The sequence below is a fragment of the Triplophysa rosa genome, linkage group LG5 (assembly GCF_024868665.1).
Source record: "Triplophysa rosa linkage group LG5, Trosa_1v2, whole genome shotgun sequence".
Classification (NCBI taxonomy): domain Eukaryota; kingdom Metazoa; phylum Chordata; class Actinopteri; order Cypriniformes; family Nemacheilidae; genus Triplophysa; species Triplophysa rosa.
The window spans coordinates 6,194,327-6,216,321 of record NC_079894.1 but is presented as its reverse complement, the minus strand read 5'-3'; the positions used below and the strand labels follow the sequence as shown (position 1 = coordinate 6,216,321).

General features: G+C 40.7%; 1 protein-coding gene across 1 annotated transcript in view; it reads left to right on the top strand.

The window, feature by feature from the left end:
• Nucleotides 1-584: 584 nt before the first annotated feature.
• yes1 (YES proto-oncogene 1, Src family tyrosine kinase) overlaps nt 585-21,995 on the top strand; it is a 38,939-nt gene continuing 17,528 nt past the window's right edge. Inside the window, exons 1-2 of the mRNA XM_057333246.1 lie at nt 585-1,098; nt 16,586-16,876. Of these exons, the coding sequence (XP_057189229.1) occupies nt 16,594-16,876 (283 nt within the window). The 5' untranslated portion in view covers nt 585-1,098; nt 16,586-16,593. The remainder of the gene's footprint in view (nt 1,099-16,585; nt 16,877-21,995) is intronic.

Genomic DNA, 21,995 nt, shown 5'->3' with positions numbered 1-21,995 from the left:
TATATTGTGTATTCTGCACTAGAAAGTCATACAGGTTTGTGTGATCATGAGGTTAAGTAAATTATGAAACTCTTTAAGACATGTCTGCTGTGTTTATTAAAAAAAACCCAAAAAGATGCAGAACATTCTCACCTGTGTGACCATTCTGCATGCTAGGGATGTGAGATTTTTCAACTGTAAAAAAAAAATAAACAATGTATGTACTGTGAAATTTCAACAGCGAAAAACAGATGATCGTCCTAGCTGTGGCAGACCATAGAGGGCTAGGGCCATTCTCCACAGAAATGTTCAGATGCACTCACCCCAATGAAATTCTATGGATTCATTTTCTGTTAATAGTTTTGTGAAACGTGTTAAAGTTATGTCTCTTTTGGTGAACCTTTCATGTTCATACAAATGTACAAGTCTGAAAACGAAAGCAGCAAGTGAGAGGACATTTAGGGCCATAAACTAATGCAGAGTTGCAGTCGTTTCTCGCACTGACAGGGGGCGACAAAAGACTTATTTAAACACTGTACATCAAAGGTCGGGTAGTGTTATTAGTTAAATTGGCACAAAAGAAAGTGACACTGTTGTTTTTGCTTTTAAATTCCACAGTCTGTGCGTCTCACCTCGAACTGAAAAATGAGAACCGGGATTTCCTCCCGTTTCCCATTGCCAATGGCGGCCATATTGTGGGATCGTTGTTGCAAGTTGAGAGCGGAGGGAGGAGGCACATCTGCGGGAGTCCGTCCAGTCCACTGTTCCTAGAGCTGTCTTTTGTCATGTAACGTTAGCCTAGCCACACAATCTCTACCGGTTCCGGTTTAAAGGTTTTTGTTTGCCAGGGCTGATCATCACCATTACTCTTTTCTTTACACACCAACAGAAGAACAAAGTGAAGTAACGTGACTGGATTAATCATTTCTATCACGGATTTCCCTCACGGCAGTTATTTGTCTCGTCTCGTGAGGTGTTACACGGTTAAGGAATGGGACAGACTGTGATTTTCAAGTTGAACGCAACAATACCACTTTGAATGTGCCCTGAAACGTTTATCGGGGACGAAGCGGTCGAAGACGCATGTAACGTCAAGAAAAGAAAAGCGAATCGGTAAAGGTAAGACAACAGATTGAAGCTCGGTTAGCTTCGCGAAGTCTAGTCAAACGGCCTAGTCCTGTCGCCTTTGACTCTGTAAATATGGCAGTGTTTGAAAACAACAGTGGACGTTAGGATCTGCGGTTTACCCCAACGTCGGTACAAATCTCTGCGGCAGACTCTTTCTACCCCGGAACTAGTTTTATTTCTCGACAGAAGTTGTGCACGCAGACTGTATCGTGTTGGCTTCGGCACAACTCGATAATGAAACGTGGCTCCCTAAAGTTCATACACGAGCTTTAGATGTGTATGTAAATGATGTAGTTGTCCCGTTTGCGATTATTCAGAAGTCGTTATCAACTTCAATGCTCCAAAAATACATTAACAAATCATTTCTGTGTATTTTTGTACATAAAGGGACAGCGCAGGCCTGTGGTTACGGTGTTCACGATACGATTCATTCTTTGAACAAACGCTCCCGCACGACTCATTTAAATACCATTTTAACTTTCTCTATCAATGAACTGTGTTAAATTGTTTGATTGTTTTATTGCATTTTTAATGTTAAATGACGCTTGGATTGAACTCGTGGTCAGTTGTACAAGTGTAACAATAGCACTCGACAAATGCGCATTTGTGGTACTCGATGTCTGTTGTTTACATTGATGTCCAAAATGATGAGGTCCGCGTGCGCAGGCGCGAGATAATCCTTTTGTAATTCATGTGTAAGCACAACCTCTGATCCACTCGATGTCTGATACTAACTTGAGGAAATGATGCCTTCAGCTCTTTCTGATTTGTTTCCATTACGTCTTAAGTCATGGTTCTCTGATTTTCAAGTTAGATTGCATGTTGCAAGATTGAAGTTTTTCCTTCTCAGTTCTGAAACAGCACACGTGACGTTACCACAAGGCTTGTCTGACACGCTATGAGGTAGCATTAAGAGTGGACAGAACATGAAAGCATTGGTGAGCTGAGCTGAACTGTACATATACCAAATATTTTGGTATATTATATTATATATTTTGGATGCAGTGACCAAAGGAGAGATGTTTAAGATCCGTCTATTGAAAAATGTATTAATTGTTCAGTAAACTGAATATTGGGGGAGGGGGGTCTGGGTCATGTAGTGTCTAGGGCTGTGTAGTGGCAAGTGCCTCCCGATACGATACATATCACGATACAATATATTGCTATGTATTTCGATACGATACACATTTGCAATATACTGCAATACTTTAAATAGAAAATGTAAAAAGTAGAGCTAGAAATACAACATGCTGTGCACCACCATGGGGGGGGATGGGGGGGTTCTGTAAGGATACGTGTAAAAACATCCCTTACCTCTGCAGAGTGGCCATGATGTGCGATGCATGGACCTTTAGATCAGAGGTTTGGGTTCTCAAACTGTGGATTGCGCCCCTCAAGTGGGTAGCACAGGGGAATAAGGTGGGTCACGCAAGTCACTTGGTTGTTGTGGTGCATTACAGTTAAAACAATGAACATGGGAAGTATAAAACCCCTGGTTCATCCGTGCTGTAAATGCGCTGGTGTCACATCCGTGAAAGCACAATATATGTCACTTGCGAAGCCTACAAACAGCATTATTTTATATTAAATCATTACTCCATTACTTATTTTATAAACCAAAGCACACCCACACACCAGCTCTGAGAGCTCGAAGCGTTCTTATATTTTTCGCCATGCTCGCTTCCACTTACTTTTGGCCGTATTTATATGACATGATTTTAAAAAATACTATCGGGAAAAAAATATTGCGATATTGTTACATGTATTGATATTTTTGCACAGCCCTAGTAGTGTCACCCTTAATGTCTGTCGTGGTAACCCCTTTCCCCCATGTCCATCTTTTTCTGTCCTCTCTCACCCCTCGCTCTAGCCTTTGACAGGCACAGCAGGTGGCTTTTGTGGTATGAATGGAGTCGGAAGGAAGTCGGTCCCCCTCCTTGCTTTCCTCTGATTGGCAGCAGCAGCAGAGTGCCATGGTGGTTCCGCAGTGCTGCCAGTGTGCCAGAGCAGCTCCAGTCTCACACTTGATGTTCAGCAGCTAAACTCTGTATTTACAAACACACATTTCTCAAATTATTCTAGAGTTTCTAGTGAAAATGCTGAGATAAAGAAGCTTAAGAATGAGCCAAGCTGTATGATCAGCAGAATTGTACAAAATAGTATTGCTGGGTTGCTAAAGCACTTAATCCCAAATTACTAGATTGTACTGCAGTATAAAAATGTACTTTGTGAACTACTACAGAAGATGTTTTGTATTATATATTTGTTAGATTGTATGGTATTTTGGTGGTTTTCACACAGAAGGCTTCAGCCTTATAGTACACACTGCAGATTGTTGTGTACTATATTATGGTGACTGTGCCTATAGTGGCGTAAAAGGGATGTACAGGATCAGACTTGTATCAATGGTTGTGTAACCACAGTAATGGGACAGAGTGCTCTAAAAGAGTTGCTCTGATCCACTTTAGGTAGGTGGGGTCATTCCACCTGCCTGGACTCCCTCAGACATTAGATAATCATCATCAACCTCCCCATCATTAAAATACTTAAAGTGGCTGTCTGTAAGAATCGCCTCTTTGTCGCCATCTCAGTTTGTAATTGCTACTGCAGGTGATGTGTGGAGGCATTTTCTTTACGCGAGTTGTGATTCGGCACTGCTCAACTGCGCTGATGAGTCTGATGTTTTGAGTCGTATGTGGCCTGTGACAGTGCACCGGTGAGAATCTTCATTGTACATTAGTAGCGCATAATAAACATAACAGATAACATGGCAGATGTCAGATGATATAACACGAAACAAATACGAACATAAACGGACCTAAATAGCGCAAATGGAGGCTGTGTTGAAGTGTTTTGATATTATTTCGGGTGCTGCGTCATATCCATACCTGCCAACACTGCCGTTTTGGCCGGGAGTCTCCCGTTTTGTTATTTCTCATGGAAACTCCCGTAACGCAAACCGGACAGAAGATCCTCAAACGCGATCGCGGGTCTCAAATGCCGAGGTATGGTCATATATCATTATGTTATACAGTACACCAGGGCTAGTCAACTGGTGGCCCGCGGGCCAAATGCAGCCCGTCAATCATCTTGACCTGGCCCGCCTTAACATTTCAAATAAGTGGAGAGACTTTAAGAATGGTGTGCTTTAAATGCACGTCCTCCTGAGACGTCACATCTTTGAAAGTCCAAAATGCTGCTACATTCAAAACGAAAGTAATTCCTGCGGCTCATAATTTTTTCGTCTTATAAAGCGATTTGATCGGTCAGTCTAAGAAACTTAATGTTATTTACAACGTTATAATCAGCAATGCATTGCACAGCCACAGGCAATCGGTTTGCGCACGCGATAGGTTGTGTTCTAAAATGCGTTTTGTGCCCTTGAAAGTAGGCTAACTGTAGGAAGGGTACACCACGTGAATGGTTGTCTCAGATAAGGGGGAAACAGTGTTGTTTTTATTACTGCATTCATTATGAATAACGGCTATATTTACGAAAAACAGCTGTACTATACAAAGGATCTGCCCTATAAGTGCGTGGGGCACATGATTGCGATTGGAATTCTTCCGAAGATGTGATGATAGCGTTCAGTTTCTTGCACAGATCAATTGACTCGCTTTATAAGACGCGAATTTAACGTCACAAGGGGCAGGGATTACTATTAATGTATTTGCGTTTTTTAATTTTATTGATTTAACTTTAATTAATTCAACCAAATATCTTCATAAATATCTTCTTGAAAAAACAATGCCACCCACATCTCGATGTACTGGAGGACTGTGGGTGAGTAAATTAGTAGCAATTTTTGGGTAAAGTAACGCATTAAGGAATATAAAATACAATTAAAAAGACAATATCCCTTTTAATTTAATATCATGAAAAGGCACAAATACTGGATTAGACATATGCCCGGTTAACCGAATATACAGTATATATCACATGATTTATGCACAACTTGTGAGTGAAGTATGGTAAAATGCTGCTGCATCCGAAAGCCAGATGCTGTGCGTGTGTTCACTACTCTCTGGATGGGTTAAATGCAGAGTCACATTTCGGGTATGGGTCACCATACTTGACAAATAATTGAATTAAATTAAAAATTAAAATGCCTAAGGACATCTTTTTATCACTGTTACTCAAGCCTCCTCAGGTATTTTTATGATAATAAAGTATATTTATAATGATCATGTTTGACGGGTGTTGCTTTTTCAAATGCACATTATAAGCAACTCAAACTCTGCTTTTAGATCGAGCAGCATTTCCTACTGATCCCAGAGCCTTGCTTCATGGACAAGCTACGCATCAATAAAATAAACGATACTTTGCATTATCGCAGCCAGCTCGGTTTCAGCAGGATTTGGTGGTAACCGCGGTTAACTGGGCACATGTCTATACTGGATGCAATATTTGTGTGCATGTTTTAATCATGGCCTATAAGTAACAGCAACAAAAACAGTATAAAAGGAACAAAACGCAATAAATAACAGAAAAACAAAATAACAGAAGAAATGAGAATATGGTAAAAAACTGGCCCGCATCCTATTTATACTTTTGGAATCTGGCCCTCAAAGAAAGGTAGTTGAAGACCCCTGCAGTTCACCATACAACTATATGTACATAAACTATACACAAAGCCTTGCCATCATATCTGGGAAATAAGTCTGTAAATTTTAGTAAAATCACAGGCTTCACTTTTCCCGTGCGAGTGCGCCACATCACATGAAATACAGATGTGGGGAGGTAATTTCTAAATCACACGAGGTCCCCGGATAATACTAATCCCGTGCAAATAGGGCTTAAGTTACATTTATCATAATGAACATAACAAAGAGAGAAAGAACAACCGATGAAACTGTACCCGTCTGTAGTGACACAACAAGTGCGCTATGTTTTTTTTACGTTTTGTTACATGTGCCTTGTCACTTTTTAACCTGTATGTGCACTGGAAGCTTCTGTCACTAAGACAAATTCCTTGTGTGGTCAAGCACACTTGGCGATAAACCTCTTTCTGATTCTGATTATCTATTGAAATATTGAAATGTCTTACCTGTTCTGAAGAAATGTCTGCATCCGTTTTCAATCCTCACGGAGTTCACGCCACCTTTGTTTGAAATGCCTTGCCAATATTTATTCTTGTTTTCGACTGTCGTGAGACCGGTTAGTTTTACCCTACTGATGCCGTGTTGTTGCGACAGTAATCCTGCTCAGTACGAGAGGAACCGCAGGTTCAGACATTTGGTTCGTGCACTTGGCTGAGGAGCCACTGGTGCGAGGCTACCGTCTGCGGGATTACGACTAAACGGCTCTTAAATCGGAATCCTTCCTGAAGGCAGCGATACCACAGCGACGTGGAAAGCTCGATAGGCCACGGATAGCTGGGGGCCCTTCCCCCGGCAGAGAGCCTGACTCGATGGGACCGGGGAGAGGCCCGACACGTGCCCTCCCTCTTCCGACACGCACCGCAAGTTTGTGAGAGACACGGTGCCAAATGACTCGTAGACGACCTGATTCTCATAGACGACCTGGTCTCACGAAAACATTGTATAAAAAAACTTTGCATGCTGTAGTTTACACAGGACTGGAAAATGTGCATTGATACTCCTTCATTCTTCATGTTACGTGGTTTACTTTGATAGGTGAACTGTCTTTCCCGCGTCCCAGCGCGACATCCAACGGGTTTTCCCAGATCGCATCACATATGTCTAGTCAATAACAATGAAAGGTGAAAACACGCACGTCCCTTCGCGAGCGTATCACGCTCTAATGAAGAGAAATGGGGAGTTATAAATTGCCCTCATTGTAATCCGTCAAAATGACGGACAGACAGCCTTCAGATTTTTCCATCACTGGTAAAAAAATCTGTCAATGACAGAGAATTTTTGGTTAACGCGACCTCTGGTACACACACGTACAGGAATATCTGGACCACAGCCAATCAGAGGGGGGTCCGCCCTTCACTATCTCTGATTGGTTTAGACCACGATATGGGCCTAATGTGTGTCTGTTGTTGAATCACAGGGAGACTTTCAGAGTTGCGGAGACTTTTTTTTCTCCCTCGAACATCTGGTGCGACCTCAGATTTTTTTTAGTCGCACCATTGAGAAATAAGGTCGCACATGCGACCAAATTGGTCGCACTCTAGAGCCCTGCGCTTCATTATGTAAGGTCTATACACCTCTGAAGACATAGTTATGTATATTATATTGCGTTTCTGTGAATAAATCCTCCAAAAGATTATACACAGCACCTTATTTTACTATTAAGACCTGCAGCACGTACAATTGCAGATAACAACACATTCATACATAACAAGGATGGACATTCTGAGGTGCTGGTGATTTGTTGTCCTTAATCCATTTGATCTGACTAGCACTGGCACAGGGCCCCTGTGTTTCATGAGTCATTCTGGTGATGTGACTGTTTAATCAGGCCTGTTTGAGTGTGTGTGTAACTGTGCTTGACTATTGCTAACCAGAATCATTCTACAGCCTTTGTGAATGAGCTCTCATGGCTGTCTCGTCTAACTCTCTCTGCGGTTGTGCAGTCATTAGAGCAGCGGGGCTGACGGTTGTAAGACAGCTGATTCATACCATCAACACTGAAGTGGTAATGAGACGTCTTGTAATTAAGGGGTTCATATCACAGCACTTCAGAGTATTCGATTAGAATTGAGGTCACATCATTGGTGTGTAACATAATATCATGATCAGAGTGAATAGTGTTCATTGGTTCAAAGGTGACATCACTGATATAGTGGAGAATGCATGACGTTTTTAGGTGAACCGCCTCTTTAAATTTGTCAGAATGGATCACTGAAAGCTTTAGGGATGTTGTGTAATCCAACCGTATTAGGTTTGATTCAGATTCCCGCTAGCCTGGAAGGGTTCATTATGTTCTTATGGTAGTTATTGATCAGTTTGTGTAGATACATGTTTCAGCGGCTATTTATATTGCGGTAATTGTAAGACATTGAATTATTTGATGTCCCTTTTCATGTATTTTGTTCTTCTGTTCAGTTCATAAACCCTCATATGACCAACCTGCTAAACAGTTTGGGTTGATTTACATTGCCTAACAGATGTGTGACCTCCACCAACTGCCCAGTGAGATTTGTGACCCTTTGTCTGACCTCTTTGACATGAAAAGTCATTGTAATGTATAACTAAAGAATACAGGCCTTGAAGCACTGCTTCTCTCTAAGTGGCTTAGACAACAAAGTAATACAAAAAGCGAAGTCACTGAGGCCTAAGAAATATCACCTTCTGCTAGAAAAGAACAGTATGTGATATTTGGGCCTGTGGAGTGTACCATGCACTAGCAAATTAGTTTCTTTGTACCACAAAACAGCGTGAATTGCTTTTTTCGATTTGATGTTTTTTAAGCCATTAAACCATCCTCAATTACATTTTTCAATATTTCTAGATTAACTACCAACAATACTACTATTGTATAGTGTTGGGCGATATTCAATATAATCAGATCGTTCGATCGCCAGCCTGTGGATCGCCGATACACGATAGTATCGAGGGGCGGGGCAATTACGCATTTATCTATGACAAGCTGGATTTGTGGACAAAAACAGCAGCTTATGTGTCTAGAAAATGCTCATGTGTGACTGCAATTAGCATTCTATCAGAGTTTAAGGTCAGTGCAGTTGGCAACATTGTTACTTACCAGCGCAACCTTTTAAACAAGAGAAAGTAAACTATTGCTATAAGTCAATATCATTCATCCAAATGCGTCATTGATGCCCGCGTGCGCTGTTATTACTTGATTGCCAAACGGGAACAACTCGTGCGCTGGTTTTAAACCCTCACGCGCATAGCAATTCCTGAGCCCGAGCCGCGCGCATCACAAACTCTCTCGTGCTCTGAAAACTCAAAACCCGCACATTATAAACTCTCTCTGGCGCGAGGAAAATCACGAGCCGCGCGCATCACAAGCTCTCTCGTGCACTGAAAACTCAAAGCCCGCACATTATAAACTCTCTCTGGCGCGAGGAAAAGCCCGAGCCGCGCGCATCACAAGCTCTCTCGTGCACTGAAAACTCAAAGCCCGCACATTATAAACTCAACTGAACTGACGCGCATCTCTCATATCGGCTGACTGCACGCGCGTAAATTCCATTCAACCTGATTCCTTGTCTTACGTTAAAACTGTGGTCATTTCACCTAGGTAAAATGACATTCAACACGACTTCTACTTGTTTTTAAAAATCCAAAATATAAAAAAATGAATAAATCAACCGATATGTGATATATATCTGATTGAGTTCTTTACTAACACAAAAAACTGCAAATACATATACATCTTTAGAGTAGAATTCACTAATAAGATTTTGTAACTTTTTTATTGAAGTTGCAGCAAAAATCAACCCACTTCTTTTAATACTACAGACACAAGATAAATACCATTTATTTGACATTTCAGAAAAAATGAAATAAAGCAATGTTAGTTTCATAAACAGAAACAGGCGAGAATAAAGTTGAAGTACTTTACTGTATTGTTATCTTAGACTTTTGTGAGATGAGTACAAAAATGAAAAAGGTAAATTAAGTGACATGTTTAGTTATTTTATATTATTTGTACTTCTTTTCAGTCACAGAGTTCTTCAATTTAAGAGTTGTTTGGGAAAGAGAAGATTCTGTAATTTAATGCAGCTTGGAGAACTGCATTTAGGGAAATTTGGAGAAATTGTAATGTTCAATCATTTATTCAATGAAAATAAAAAAATGTGTATTGAAGAAAAGTTAATATGGTTTTATATACAGTATACTGTCAATTATTGTTTGTGGATAGAAAATCGGAAACGGCAGGTTTCACTTGTAATGAAATCGGAATCAGCAAAGAAAATTGCAATCGGTGCATTTCTAATTACTTTTCAACCAAACAGAAATGTTTTTTTAATCAAATAAAGCATTTTTATCATTTTCAACTAACTTTTCAGCCCACAATAGCCAACTGAATTAACCAGTCTTTCTAAATGAGCAAAGCTCATTCACATCTTTCATTCTCTGTGGTTCACTTTAAATGATTCATTGATCTCTTATATTCGCTAGTGACTGAAAAGTTCAATAGTTTAAATGAATCTGTTCAATTGAGTCATTCGTGTGCGAGTCGTTCTGAACAGAATGTGCGTTCATACTGGCGAACTCGCTGTGTACAGTATACGCTGATTCAACGATCCAACTGCACAGCTAAAGACATTACAATGATGTAGGTCATGTTAATTTAAGACATTTCAAGAAATTAAACGTACTTTGATGCAAAACAAACAGCTGTGAAACACAGGCTGGCTCTTTTTCTGCAACTCTTTTTAGCGCCTCAGTGTGCTGATAACGAAACAGCGCCTCCACTGTGGTGTAATGTCGCAACTGCAGTTACAAATGACAGTCTGTTAAATGCACGCAGCATTTCTTGTGAAGACTCGCAACATAATTTTGGCGAGAGCCTGAGGCGACATGACATTTGACGGAGGCGGCCGCCTCCAATTTCTCTATGCAGGAAAAACCCTGCATAATAATAAAGTAACAAGCCCTTTCGTAATAATAAAACAATATATAGCCTATATAAATATGATCTTGACATGCACTTTTTCTGTTGGTTCAAATGAATTCAGAGTAATTTGGTCTGGTGTATTCAGAGTTTAATCAGTCTTAGCGATAATCGATAACACTTCTCTGCCTCTTTTTAAATAAGCAGAACCAAATCTGCTGTCATCTGCCTTTAAATGCATAGACAGGCAGCATTTGAATACTATTTGAACACATTTATATTTGTGTACAAATGTAAAGACATTTAAAACTATTCTGTGGAATTCTGCAGATTTTTCCCAAATTGTAGGGTGGAATTAACAAAAAAGTCTGCGGATTCCGTATGACCCAGCTTATGAGGGAAAACAACTTGAAAGGAAAACTTTATGTGAGCAAAACCTATGAGAAGGAAGATTTACACACAACAGGATAACTAAATGTCAAGACTCGCAGAGGGATGGAGACTCAAGTATGGAGAAAAACAAGTTTATTTCAAAATCCAAAAAAACTCAACGCACAAGGCAAAAACACTCAAAGTCAGGAGTGGTGTCACCAGTGTAACAGGAAGCAGTCCGCGGAAAGGCAAGCTCGACCCGTCTTTGACTCCCAAAAGGAGAGAACTAACCCAATTTGGGGGAAAAGGCAGTGCGGGAAGGGAAACTCGACCTGTCCGATTCCAATGGAGAGAAACTGAAAGTGACCTATTTGTCAGATATAGTGACCCATACCCGAAATGTGACCTCTGCATTTAACCCATCCAGTGAGTCGTGAACACGCGCACAGCAAGTCGTGAACACGCATGCACCCGGAGCAGTGGACAGCTATCACTGCAGCGCCCGGGGAGCAAGTGGGGGTAAGGTGCCTTGCTCAAGGGCACCTCAGTTGTTACCCGCTGGCCCTGAGAATCGAACCGGCAACCTTCTGGTCACGAGTCCGACTCCCTAACCATTAGGCCCACGACTGACCACTTGGAAGAACAGTACAGCGGGGAGCGAAACTATACCCGTCCTGAACCTCCGACGATAGAGCTGTGGTGTCAGCAGCCGAGGATCCGGGACGCCAACGGGAGAATACTGGCCAGGAAGGAGAAAAACTAACAGGAACTATGGCGCTGGAGTAGCAAAATAAAGAATGGTCAACAAGGCAAGGCTAATGAAACTCAGGCAAGGCTGATTAGCAAGACTTTAGGAATTTAACTGTGGCTATGGCAGTCAGTACAGAAATGCAACGGACTGACACAGGACAGGTTTTTATCACTGTTCCTCATGCCGCCTCAGGTATTTTCATGATAATAAAATATATTTATAATGATCATGTTTGACGGGTGTTGCTTTTTTAAATGCACGTTATAAGCGACTCAAACTCACACTGCTTTTAGATCGAGCAGCATTTCCTACTGATCCCAGAGACATGCTTCAGGGACAAGCGACGCATCAATAAAATAATCGATACCTTGCATTATTGCAGCCAGCTCGGTTTCAGCAGGATTTAGTGGTAACCGCGATTAACCGTGCACATGTTTAGTGCCTATACAGTAGTATTGCATACGTCGTATCTTCGAAGAGTACATTATGCACGTACACGCCGATTGCCAACAAAACACAGACGTATGACCTAGTTTCACTTACCGCGTGCAGTTCATGTCCGGCATCTTTTAGCGCTGGGACCGCGCCATCTATCAGTTTCAAACGATCTCAAAATCCAGCGTTATATCCTCCGTTTATATAACATTCATCACACATTTGTTTCATATAGTACAAGTTGATTTTATAATGCCTACGTTTTTTTAATTTTGTGTTTTTAAGGTGAATTAAAGAGTTTTCCCTATATATTTCATCATTGACGATTTCTTTAAAAAATTCTTGTGAACCCAGTCTCGTGTCTCGTCTCGCCTCTTGGGGTAAGTGTCTCATACTCACACCCCTAATTTTTTGGTTAAGTGTATGTACCTTTGCATCTTTTATTGCCTAGTGTAGTGGTTCTCAAACTGGGGTCCCCAAGATGGATCCAGGGGGGCCACAGATTTTGTGACGATATATGAAATATAGACATTTATCATAAATTTTATGTAATCAAACATCAGGAAAATAAGACCACCAACCAAAAGTATTGATGTTCTAACATTGTATAACAGAATTCTAAATTTAAGTTTATTAGTTTCAAGTTCACAGCTTACCCCACACTTCTCTATACACAGAGTTCATTAGAGCATGAAGAATGAGGCTCGTCCGTCCGTGTCACTGATGTGTACACACAGTTAATGCTCTTTCAACCCTCTATAAAGACAGACATCTCATTGTTTGCCAACAATCCACACATCTGTGTGTAACTTTCAGTCTCAGCTGTCTCTTTCAACACATCACCCCATCGTACTTACTCTCTGTATAATGGGAATTTGACATCTGCGGTGCAATGCAAGTTGGGACTTTACAACACCATAATTTTTAAACTGCTGACCACTCTTTAAGGACAGAGTGTGATGATTTCCTTGATTTCGAAGTACCCTGCCTTTGTTTCCCTGTCAAGCTTTTCTTTGTATTAAAAAATCTTGCACTTTTTCTATTGTCAAGGTGTACTAATATCCTGATAAGCAGCATGTCATAAATCATGCTGGAAATGACCCATTATGCAATGTGCAATCACGTAGTTTCCCAGACTCAATTTTGCTGACATGTATCCGCTTGTCTTTTTCAAGAGATCTGGTTAAATTTCAATAGAGGGCAGGTTGGGTTAACCGAAAGCCAACTGTATTTCATACAGGTATACATCAGTGCATGGTGACTTATACAGTATGGTCATCTCTAAAAAAAGATGTGGAGGGGAGTTGAGTCATCGTCTAGATTTGTAGCTCCTCCATCAGCTCTGTGTGCTTGTCACACACTGAGCACCAGGCAGCTCTCATACAAAGCTCAGATTGTGCTTACAGACCACATTCTCACTGCAGTTTGTAGTCCGAGTCCAACGGCATTGTGACTTAACACAGTGTCTTTACTTCAAGTGTGCAATGTGACAAAAACTGAATAGCTCTCCTCATAATCACAGGGTTCTCGCTGTCATAGAAAACCCAAGAAAATCATTAAAGAGTAAATATTACAATGTCCTTAAAATTACATTTCATGCAGTGTGTAATGTTGCTGTGTGTGAATGTAAGCAGTCTGCTAAATTGTAACCTGTGCTTTCTGCTGGAAAGGGGGCGGAGACCAGCAGCTCATTTGCATTTAAAGAGACACACCAAAACAACCTGTTTTTCCTCACAGGCACAAATGGGCATGTAGGGCACAGTACAATTAAACTTTCTGTGGACACATTCTGTGGACTGAGGGCTAGATTAGGGGGCCTTTAAATTGTTACTGTTATGATATCTATTTTCACTTGTTGAATGTTAAGAAAGCTGAAAAATTTTCTCTGTAAGTCTGAAATTATTTATCTAGTAACCACAAATGGCTGGAGACGTCAGTCGGTCAATAGGTGTGGGAGCCCTGTAAACAAGTGAGCTGTCTGCACTGCAGGTGCATGACGTCATGCTTGCTATTATAATAGCAGTGAGCTAGTTTTGACATTGGATGTTGGTTCTCATGCTTGTAGCTATCAGAGGTTATAGTTTATCAAATTAAATGAAGCTCATTTGTGAAGAGGATGTTTAAATTCAGACAGTCTTTTAAATAAAACGTTGCAACAGTCCCCTCAGACCCAGTCTTTAAAGTGACATTCTAGAATTATGAGAGTAGATGATGATGTAGTTGAGCTGTTTATGACTTCGACGGGGGTCAGGTCTTTTTCTAGCTACTTCCTCTTCTCTGTCTCTCTGATCTGAGCTGGGATTGACGAAAGCTTACGCTTACAAGGGAAACGTGTAGCACCCATCCATCATGGGTTTGTCCTGTCCTGAGAGGTGATACCTTTCTATCTACGTCTTCGCTTGTTTCCGCCCTTGACAGATCAGAGGTGCAGATACTGCACATACGCGTCAGGACATGTTCGGCCCAATTCAAGCCAAGCCAAACTCTTTCTCAGGAGTACTTGCTTTTGTGTTTTTCCGTATGAATTTCACATGGCACATCTCTTTATCACAAACTTTATTTTATGCCTACTGCTCTTGTATTTCCTTGAGTATGTAACTTTTAATACCTATATGTTTGATCCTTTATCCCCCTTAAAGGCATAGTTCACCCAAAAATGAAAATTCTGTCATCATTTGCTCACTCTCAGGTTGTTCCAAATCTGTGTAAATTTCTTTGTTCTGCTGAACACAAAGGAAGATATTTGGAAGAATGTCAGTAACCAAACAGATCTCATCCCCAATTTACTGCCATAGTAGGGCAGTATAATAAATACTATGGGTGTCAATGGGGGGATGAGATCTGTTTGGTTACTGACATTTTTCTAAATATCTTCTTTCGTGTTTAGCAGAACAAAGAAAAATATTGATTTGACATTTTAATATTTTAATATTTATTGATTTAATTTCATTGCTTGTTTTGGTTGCAGTTTCACTAAATATACATAAAATGTTAACCATTTTCTCACTTATTGTGCTTTATCTACCCACTGGAGTAGTCAGGATTACTTTTTTGGAGCTTTACCATTTTGGAACCTACACATGTACTTTAAATGTCTGACTTTATATTGAAAAAAAACTTTGTTCAGCTAAAGAAAGGAAGTTATACATAGTCATACATGATGAATGTGAATGAAAACTATGGCTGTCAATCTCCAAAATGACCATAATCTTATCGACCCCATGTTTATGCTTATGAATGATGGTCCATGCTTTGTGTGTTACATTTCATGTGTTCCCAAGCCTTACATTAGCGTTGTGTGAGACAGAGTTTAGGTTGTTCATTAACGTCATTTTTGGGTGAATTATTCCTTTAAACATTTCAAGAGTTCCTTCTCTATCTTGTTGTCCGTAGTCATCTGTTTCTCTCATATACACAAAGACTCCAAGCTCTCAGTGTTTTGTGAGTGGTGGCCCTGCTGTGCCGTAAAACCCTCCACTCAGGGTCACCTGTTCCTTCAAGGCCTCGCTCGCATTCTTCATTCCCCTGCACGTGTGTGACCTAGTGCGTCAGGCCGGGAGCAGTCCAGACATAGAGGCCTGGCAGAAACACAAGCGTCTGGAGATTATACTGTCATCTTTCCCAAGCCCTGCCTGCAAGGGTGAAGCCGTCCTATCATATTGCCCTCACGGAGCAGTCAACACATCAACACTTCCCTCCTTACTGCCAAGAGGCCGTTCACGTGGTCCGGGGCATAGATTAGTGACCTAGTGAGTTTTGCCACGCTGCTCATAAGACGCCTGCATGATTAACTCTGACATGTTTTGGTGGCTGTGCGTTGCTGGGGAATGACGGCAAATCTGTCAAAGTGCTTTTGATTTGGCAAGTAATAGGAAGCAGATGCTCGTACAGTTTTGTGGTCTAATTTGCGCTTCCCACATTGAGAAAACACATTCCATGTTGTGTTATTGCTTTTGGGGCATGCATCTCAACGATTAAGATTACTAGGCTTTGTATTATTAGGCTCTGTCGTTATTTTTTTACACTCTTGTCGTTTCACTTTCTTTCTTCTGTGGAACACAAATGAAGATATTTTGAGAAATGTCTCTTTGGTTTGGTTCCAATCCATGCAACGGAAGTCAATGGGATCAATGTTGTCCGGTTACCAATATTCTTCAAAATATATTCTTTTGTGTTTCGCAGAAGAAAGTCATACAGGTTAGAAATGAAATCAGGGTAAATAAATAATGGAAGAATAAGATTTATATATGACCTTGTTAACCAGATTCTCACAAAAGCCATGAATCTAAACGCCTGCACGTAACCCTCCACCAAACGTTTATTGCTGCCATAAACAGTCAAAATGACGAAGGTTATAAACTCGTTCCTTGTGCAATTATGTAAATAGCTGTGACAGCTGGTTAATATTAACTTCTTTCTCCACAGGCTTGACTATGGGCTGTGTCAAGAGTAAAGAGGACAAGGGTCCCACCCAGAAGTACCGCCCTGATCCTTCTCATCCCACCCCGGGTTCACACATGGGCCTTTACGGACCAGACCCCACCCAGATGGGCCAGTCACCGGCGCTCAAGGGCCCCGCCAACAGCTACAACAGCCGCACACCAGGGCTCACCCCGTTTGGTGGCTCCACCTCGGTTATCACGCCCTTCGGGGGAGCTACCTCTTCCTCCTTCTCCACCGTTGCTGTGAGCAACCCCTTTCCCGGTGCCGTCACAGGTGAGTGGACGAGTGATAAGAAGTTTTGGCTATATCTCTGTAAAGTATCTTTGTCTAAGGAAACAAGAGTTCTTTAGAAACGGCCTCAGATGTGAGATTCCAGGGCTGGCCTCACGGATCACGGGTTTCCACGTTCTCCATTCCGGGCCCATATGTGAATGAACAAAAGCTTTTTATCGTGTCATCTTTCGTTAAGGGCTAGAATAAAAAGACTGCAGTCTGAAACCCATTTCTGGAAATGGATGGAATTTCTTAGATTCTTCCATATCCTATTAGATGCATGATATGGAAAGGATTTACTCACCTAATGTTGGGCGGTAATGCATGTGACAAAGACGTGATGTTTATAATGTGGAAATATACGTTATACCTTTGTTGCTTCATGCTAGGCCATGGTGATGTATTACACTGCATAAAACCACTCGCATTGTATACATCTAATGGAAATACATTTGTAAAACTAATAGAAGTAATGTAGTTTTTCATGCTTGGTGTGAACAATGTAAAATGGTTTTGGTGTCAGTTGGTAATGATAGTTATAATACCGATAATTATGTGTATAGTTATGTTAAATGCACATTACGTAGGAATTTCAGTGCTTACACTAAACTCAAAGATTCATCAACAAGATTTATCTATAAAATGTTCAATATAGCGATCAAAAGTTAACATGCATGAAGACATTAAGTTTTTTGTTGCAAAAACAGCCCATGCGCAGTTACTTAATCATAAACTGCCTTTCATCTTTTTAGACAATGTGAGCATTTGTTTATAACTAGTCTGCGTTTGCAACCTGCATGTTTGGATTTTGCTTTTACAGAGAGATTGTGAATAGTGAAACAAAGCAAATTTAGTTTTGAATTACTTCAGCTTGTTAGTCACAATCATGGGGTTATTACTTTTAGACGACCGTCTAGTCATATTATTCATTTTCATCAACTTTGGCTAATTTGTTGGTACCTTTTGTTCTCAAAACATACAAATGCTAAATCTGCTAGAAATGTTAGTTTTGATTCATTAAAAACATTTCACACTGACTGCGGTCCATCTAGCTCTTTCAGTCCAAGTCGTCAGAAGTATTGTTTGTTGGCTTGTTTATTGTTTTATACTGTTGTATGAGGTCTGCTTATGACGTTTGTGTGGTTTTTACATTCGAAAACATCAAAATCAATAAGTAATAGGCTATTTTCTACCCGGGTTTTGAGGCCGTCTCGTCAAATGCTCTGTTTTAAGGGGCGTGCCGCACTGAAGACTTGGAAGTAAACGCCCACTGCTATGATTGGATAGCAGTTTGCGTAGTAAACTTAGTTGGAGCCTTCTGTGAATTTGGTTAGACACGTAACATAGGTTACACATTATCAGGACATATCAAGCGATCTCTAACAAAGCAATTTTGATACATAGTACATAATGACGACCTGAACGACTTCTATTGTCGTTTTGAAATGCAGAGTCTCACCCTTCACACCCGCCCTGACCCTATCTCTGCTATACCATTAACACCTCCTCTTGACATTCAACCTGCACTTAAGATCTGCGAAGAGGATGTTTGCCAGCTTTTCCGCAAACAAAAGATCAGAAAAGCACCAGGCCCAGACAATGTCTCACCCTCCTGCCTGAAAGTCTGTGCGGAGCAGCTGTCGCCCATCTTCACAAATATTTTTAACAGATCTTTGGAGCAGTGTGAAGTCCCTTCATGCTTCAAACGCTCCACCATCATCCCTGTACAGAAGAAACCCAAAATATCTGGACTTAATGACTACAGGCCTGTTGCTTTAACATCTGTGGTCATGAAGTCATTTGAGAGACTTGTACTGGCCCACCTGAAGGACATCACCAGACCACTTCTTGATCCCCTCCAGTTTGCTTACCGAGCAAACAGGTCTGTGGACGATGCAGTAAACATGGGACTGCATTACATCCTACAACACCTAGACAGACCAGGGACTTACGTCAGGATCCTGTTTGTAGACTTCAGCTCGGCCTTCAACACCATAATCCCAGACCTCCTCCTGCCCAAGCTTACCCAGCTCTCTGTGCCAACCTCTACCTGTCAGTGGATTATTAACTTCCTGTCGAACAGGCAGCAGCTAGTGAGGTTGGGAAAATTTAAATCCAGCACATGTACCATCAGCACCGGAGCTCCTCAAGGATGTGTTCTTTCTCCACTGCTATTTTCACTCTACACAAACGAATGCACCTCTACAGACCCTTCTGTCAAACTCCTGAAGTTTGCAGATGACACCACAGTCATTGGCCTTATTCAAGACGGTGATGAATCTGCCTACAGAAAGGAGGTTGCTCAGCTGGCTGCCTGGTGTAGTCAAAACAACCTAGAGCTGAATGCATTCAAGACAGTGGAGATGATAGTGGATTTCAGAAGGAACCCTCCATCACTTCCTCCCCTCACCATCCTGGACAGCACTGTGGATACTGTGGAGTCATTCAGGTTCCTGGGCTCCACCATCTCTCAGGACCTGAAGTGGGAGTCCCACATAGACTCCATTGTAAAGAAGGCCCAGCAGAGGTTATACTTCCTCCGTCAATTGAGGAAGTTCAACCTACCACAGGAGCTACTGACCCAGTTCTACTCAGTGGTCATCGAATCTGTTCTGTGCACTTCAATTACTGTTTGGTATGGCTCGGCCACCAAATCAGACCTACGAAGACTACAACGGACAGTTCGTAGTGCTGAGAAAATTATTGGTGCTCCTCTGCCCACACTTCAGGACCTGTACGATTCCAGAGTGAAAAACAGGGCAAGAAAAATCATCATTGACTCCACACACCCAGCACACAAACTCTTTGATCTGCTGCCCTCTGGCCGGCGCTTTAGAGCACCAAACACCAGGACTTCCAGACACAGAAGCAGCTTCTTCCCCCAGGCAATCTCCCTCCTAAACAGATAACTGCTCCTTAAGAGCAATATTCCACTTCCACTACTCCTATAGTGTGCACTATAGTGCCTTATTATATCTACATCTTATGTATACATGTATATAACACTACCTCTACTTACTAAATTATCCATTTGCACAAGTGTACATACAATCTGTTAATATGTTTATTCTACTATATACTACCCGGTACAATGTCTCTTATATGTTATTATCCCCCATTTTCTGTAAAATAGTCTTTATTTTATATATGCACAATTTAGAATCTTTTTAGACTGTAAATCGTATTATATTGTATTGTCATTGTGTTAAATGTCTGTACTAGAAGCTTCCAACACCAAAGAAAATTCCTTGTGTGTGCAAGCACACTTGGCAATAAAGCTCTTCTGATTCTGATTCTGATTCTGATTCTGATAATATGTTTTACTCACATTAGATTGCTGCGCCATTCCTGTCGGATCCAATATTGACTGCACAGCACTTCTTTTTAGTTGGTCTCTTTGCAAATCCAGCGCTTTGTTCAAAAAGGAATCCATGGTGAAATGACGCGAACAAATGCTCAATGTTTCACCCACGTGAGCAGGAACATACTTAAAATTAAACTTCAACCACGCATCCCTAATATCTAAATCCGAAGGAAGCGACTGTGTTCTTCCACAACCAGGCGCTGCACAATGTTGCATGTTTGTTGCTTGGTCGCTCTAAATAAAAATAACAGTGAAACAAGTCCTCACTTTTGCACATATGACACGGGGCTAGCCGCCCTCGAGAGCCCTTCGCTAAAGTGACAGGGTTGCCAGATCTTTACAGAAAAATAAGCAAATAAAAACAAGACAAAAACAAACCTTCAAATGCTAATTGTTTATATATTTTATAAGACCAGAAATTCTTAAAATCTGCAACAGACCATTTATTAAGACCTAAGTGCCGAGGCTTTTGGATCTAAGACCAAACAACAAGCATAAAAGCGCTTATTAATAACAAACATGGCAACACAGCAAAAGAGCGCTGTGTGATGGAGCCTTCCGAGCGTTAAACACAACGCATATCAGCAGTTTAGTTTAAACTGACGGACAAAACAAATCTTTTGCCTAAAAATATGTCGCTATGGTTACCAGTTTATCGATCATCACAAATGCGGGAGTGTGTACTATGTGTGGCTAAAGTCATTCTGGTTGAATACGATTCCCTCTTATACAACAAAATATCGGGTTAAAATTGTGGTTGTAATTCATGGCTCCTTTAAAATATGTCAGTGCCATTGTTTCCTCTTGAGAGGCACACCAGTACTGGTTTTTTCTAAGGCATTTTTATTTATTTGTCCTTGAAACCGAGCCTTTAAATGTTTGATTAAAAACACTGGGGTAAAACAAAGTACACCGTTTTTAATGTACTTAAGTAATAAAGGTAAAAAACCTTTTTTATGAAATGTGAAGGAATAAAATTGTGAAGTGCTTTATAATGCAACTGACTAAAATTATTCCACAGTCAAAACAAGTAAGAAGTACAGATACTTGAAAATGTACTTGAGAGTGAAAAAACTTAAAGGGACAGTTCACCCCAAAATAAAAATTTTGAGATCGTTTACTCACCCTCAGATTCTTCCAAACCTGTATAAATGTCTTTGTTCTGAGGAACACAAAGGAAGATATTTGGAAGAATGTCAGTAACCAAACAGATCTCATTCCCCATTGACTCCCACAATATTAATTTTCCATACTATGGCAGTAAATGGGGGATGATATCTGTTTGGTTACTGTCATTCTTCCAAATATCTTCGTTTGTGTTCAGCAGAATAGAGCAATTTATACAGATTTGGAACAACCTGAGGGTGAGTAAAGGATGACAGAATTTTCATTCTTGTGTGAACTATCACTTTAACCCCTGAAAGTCGTAAGAACAAAGGTTGTGTTTGATTATTTAAAAAATCTACTTAAACAATATCCATCATTTAACATTCAAGCAGAACTACAAACTACAATTCTGCATGCCTTTACAGAATAAAACCAATGTGATTTATTCTTCTTTGTTCAGTGATGATTTCTCTGCTTCAGGCAGTGCCATGAAGAGATCTCTTGTTTCTAACTTGTCTCTGTCTCCAAGGGCCCAAGCATAAATGTGATATTTGTATGCACCAGGAAAGAGGAATAATTTGATCTTTGTCTATGCTCTGCATAGTTTTTATTGAATAGGGATATAAATAGTGTTCTTATCACACCACG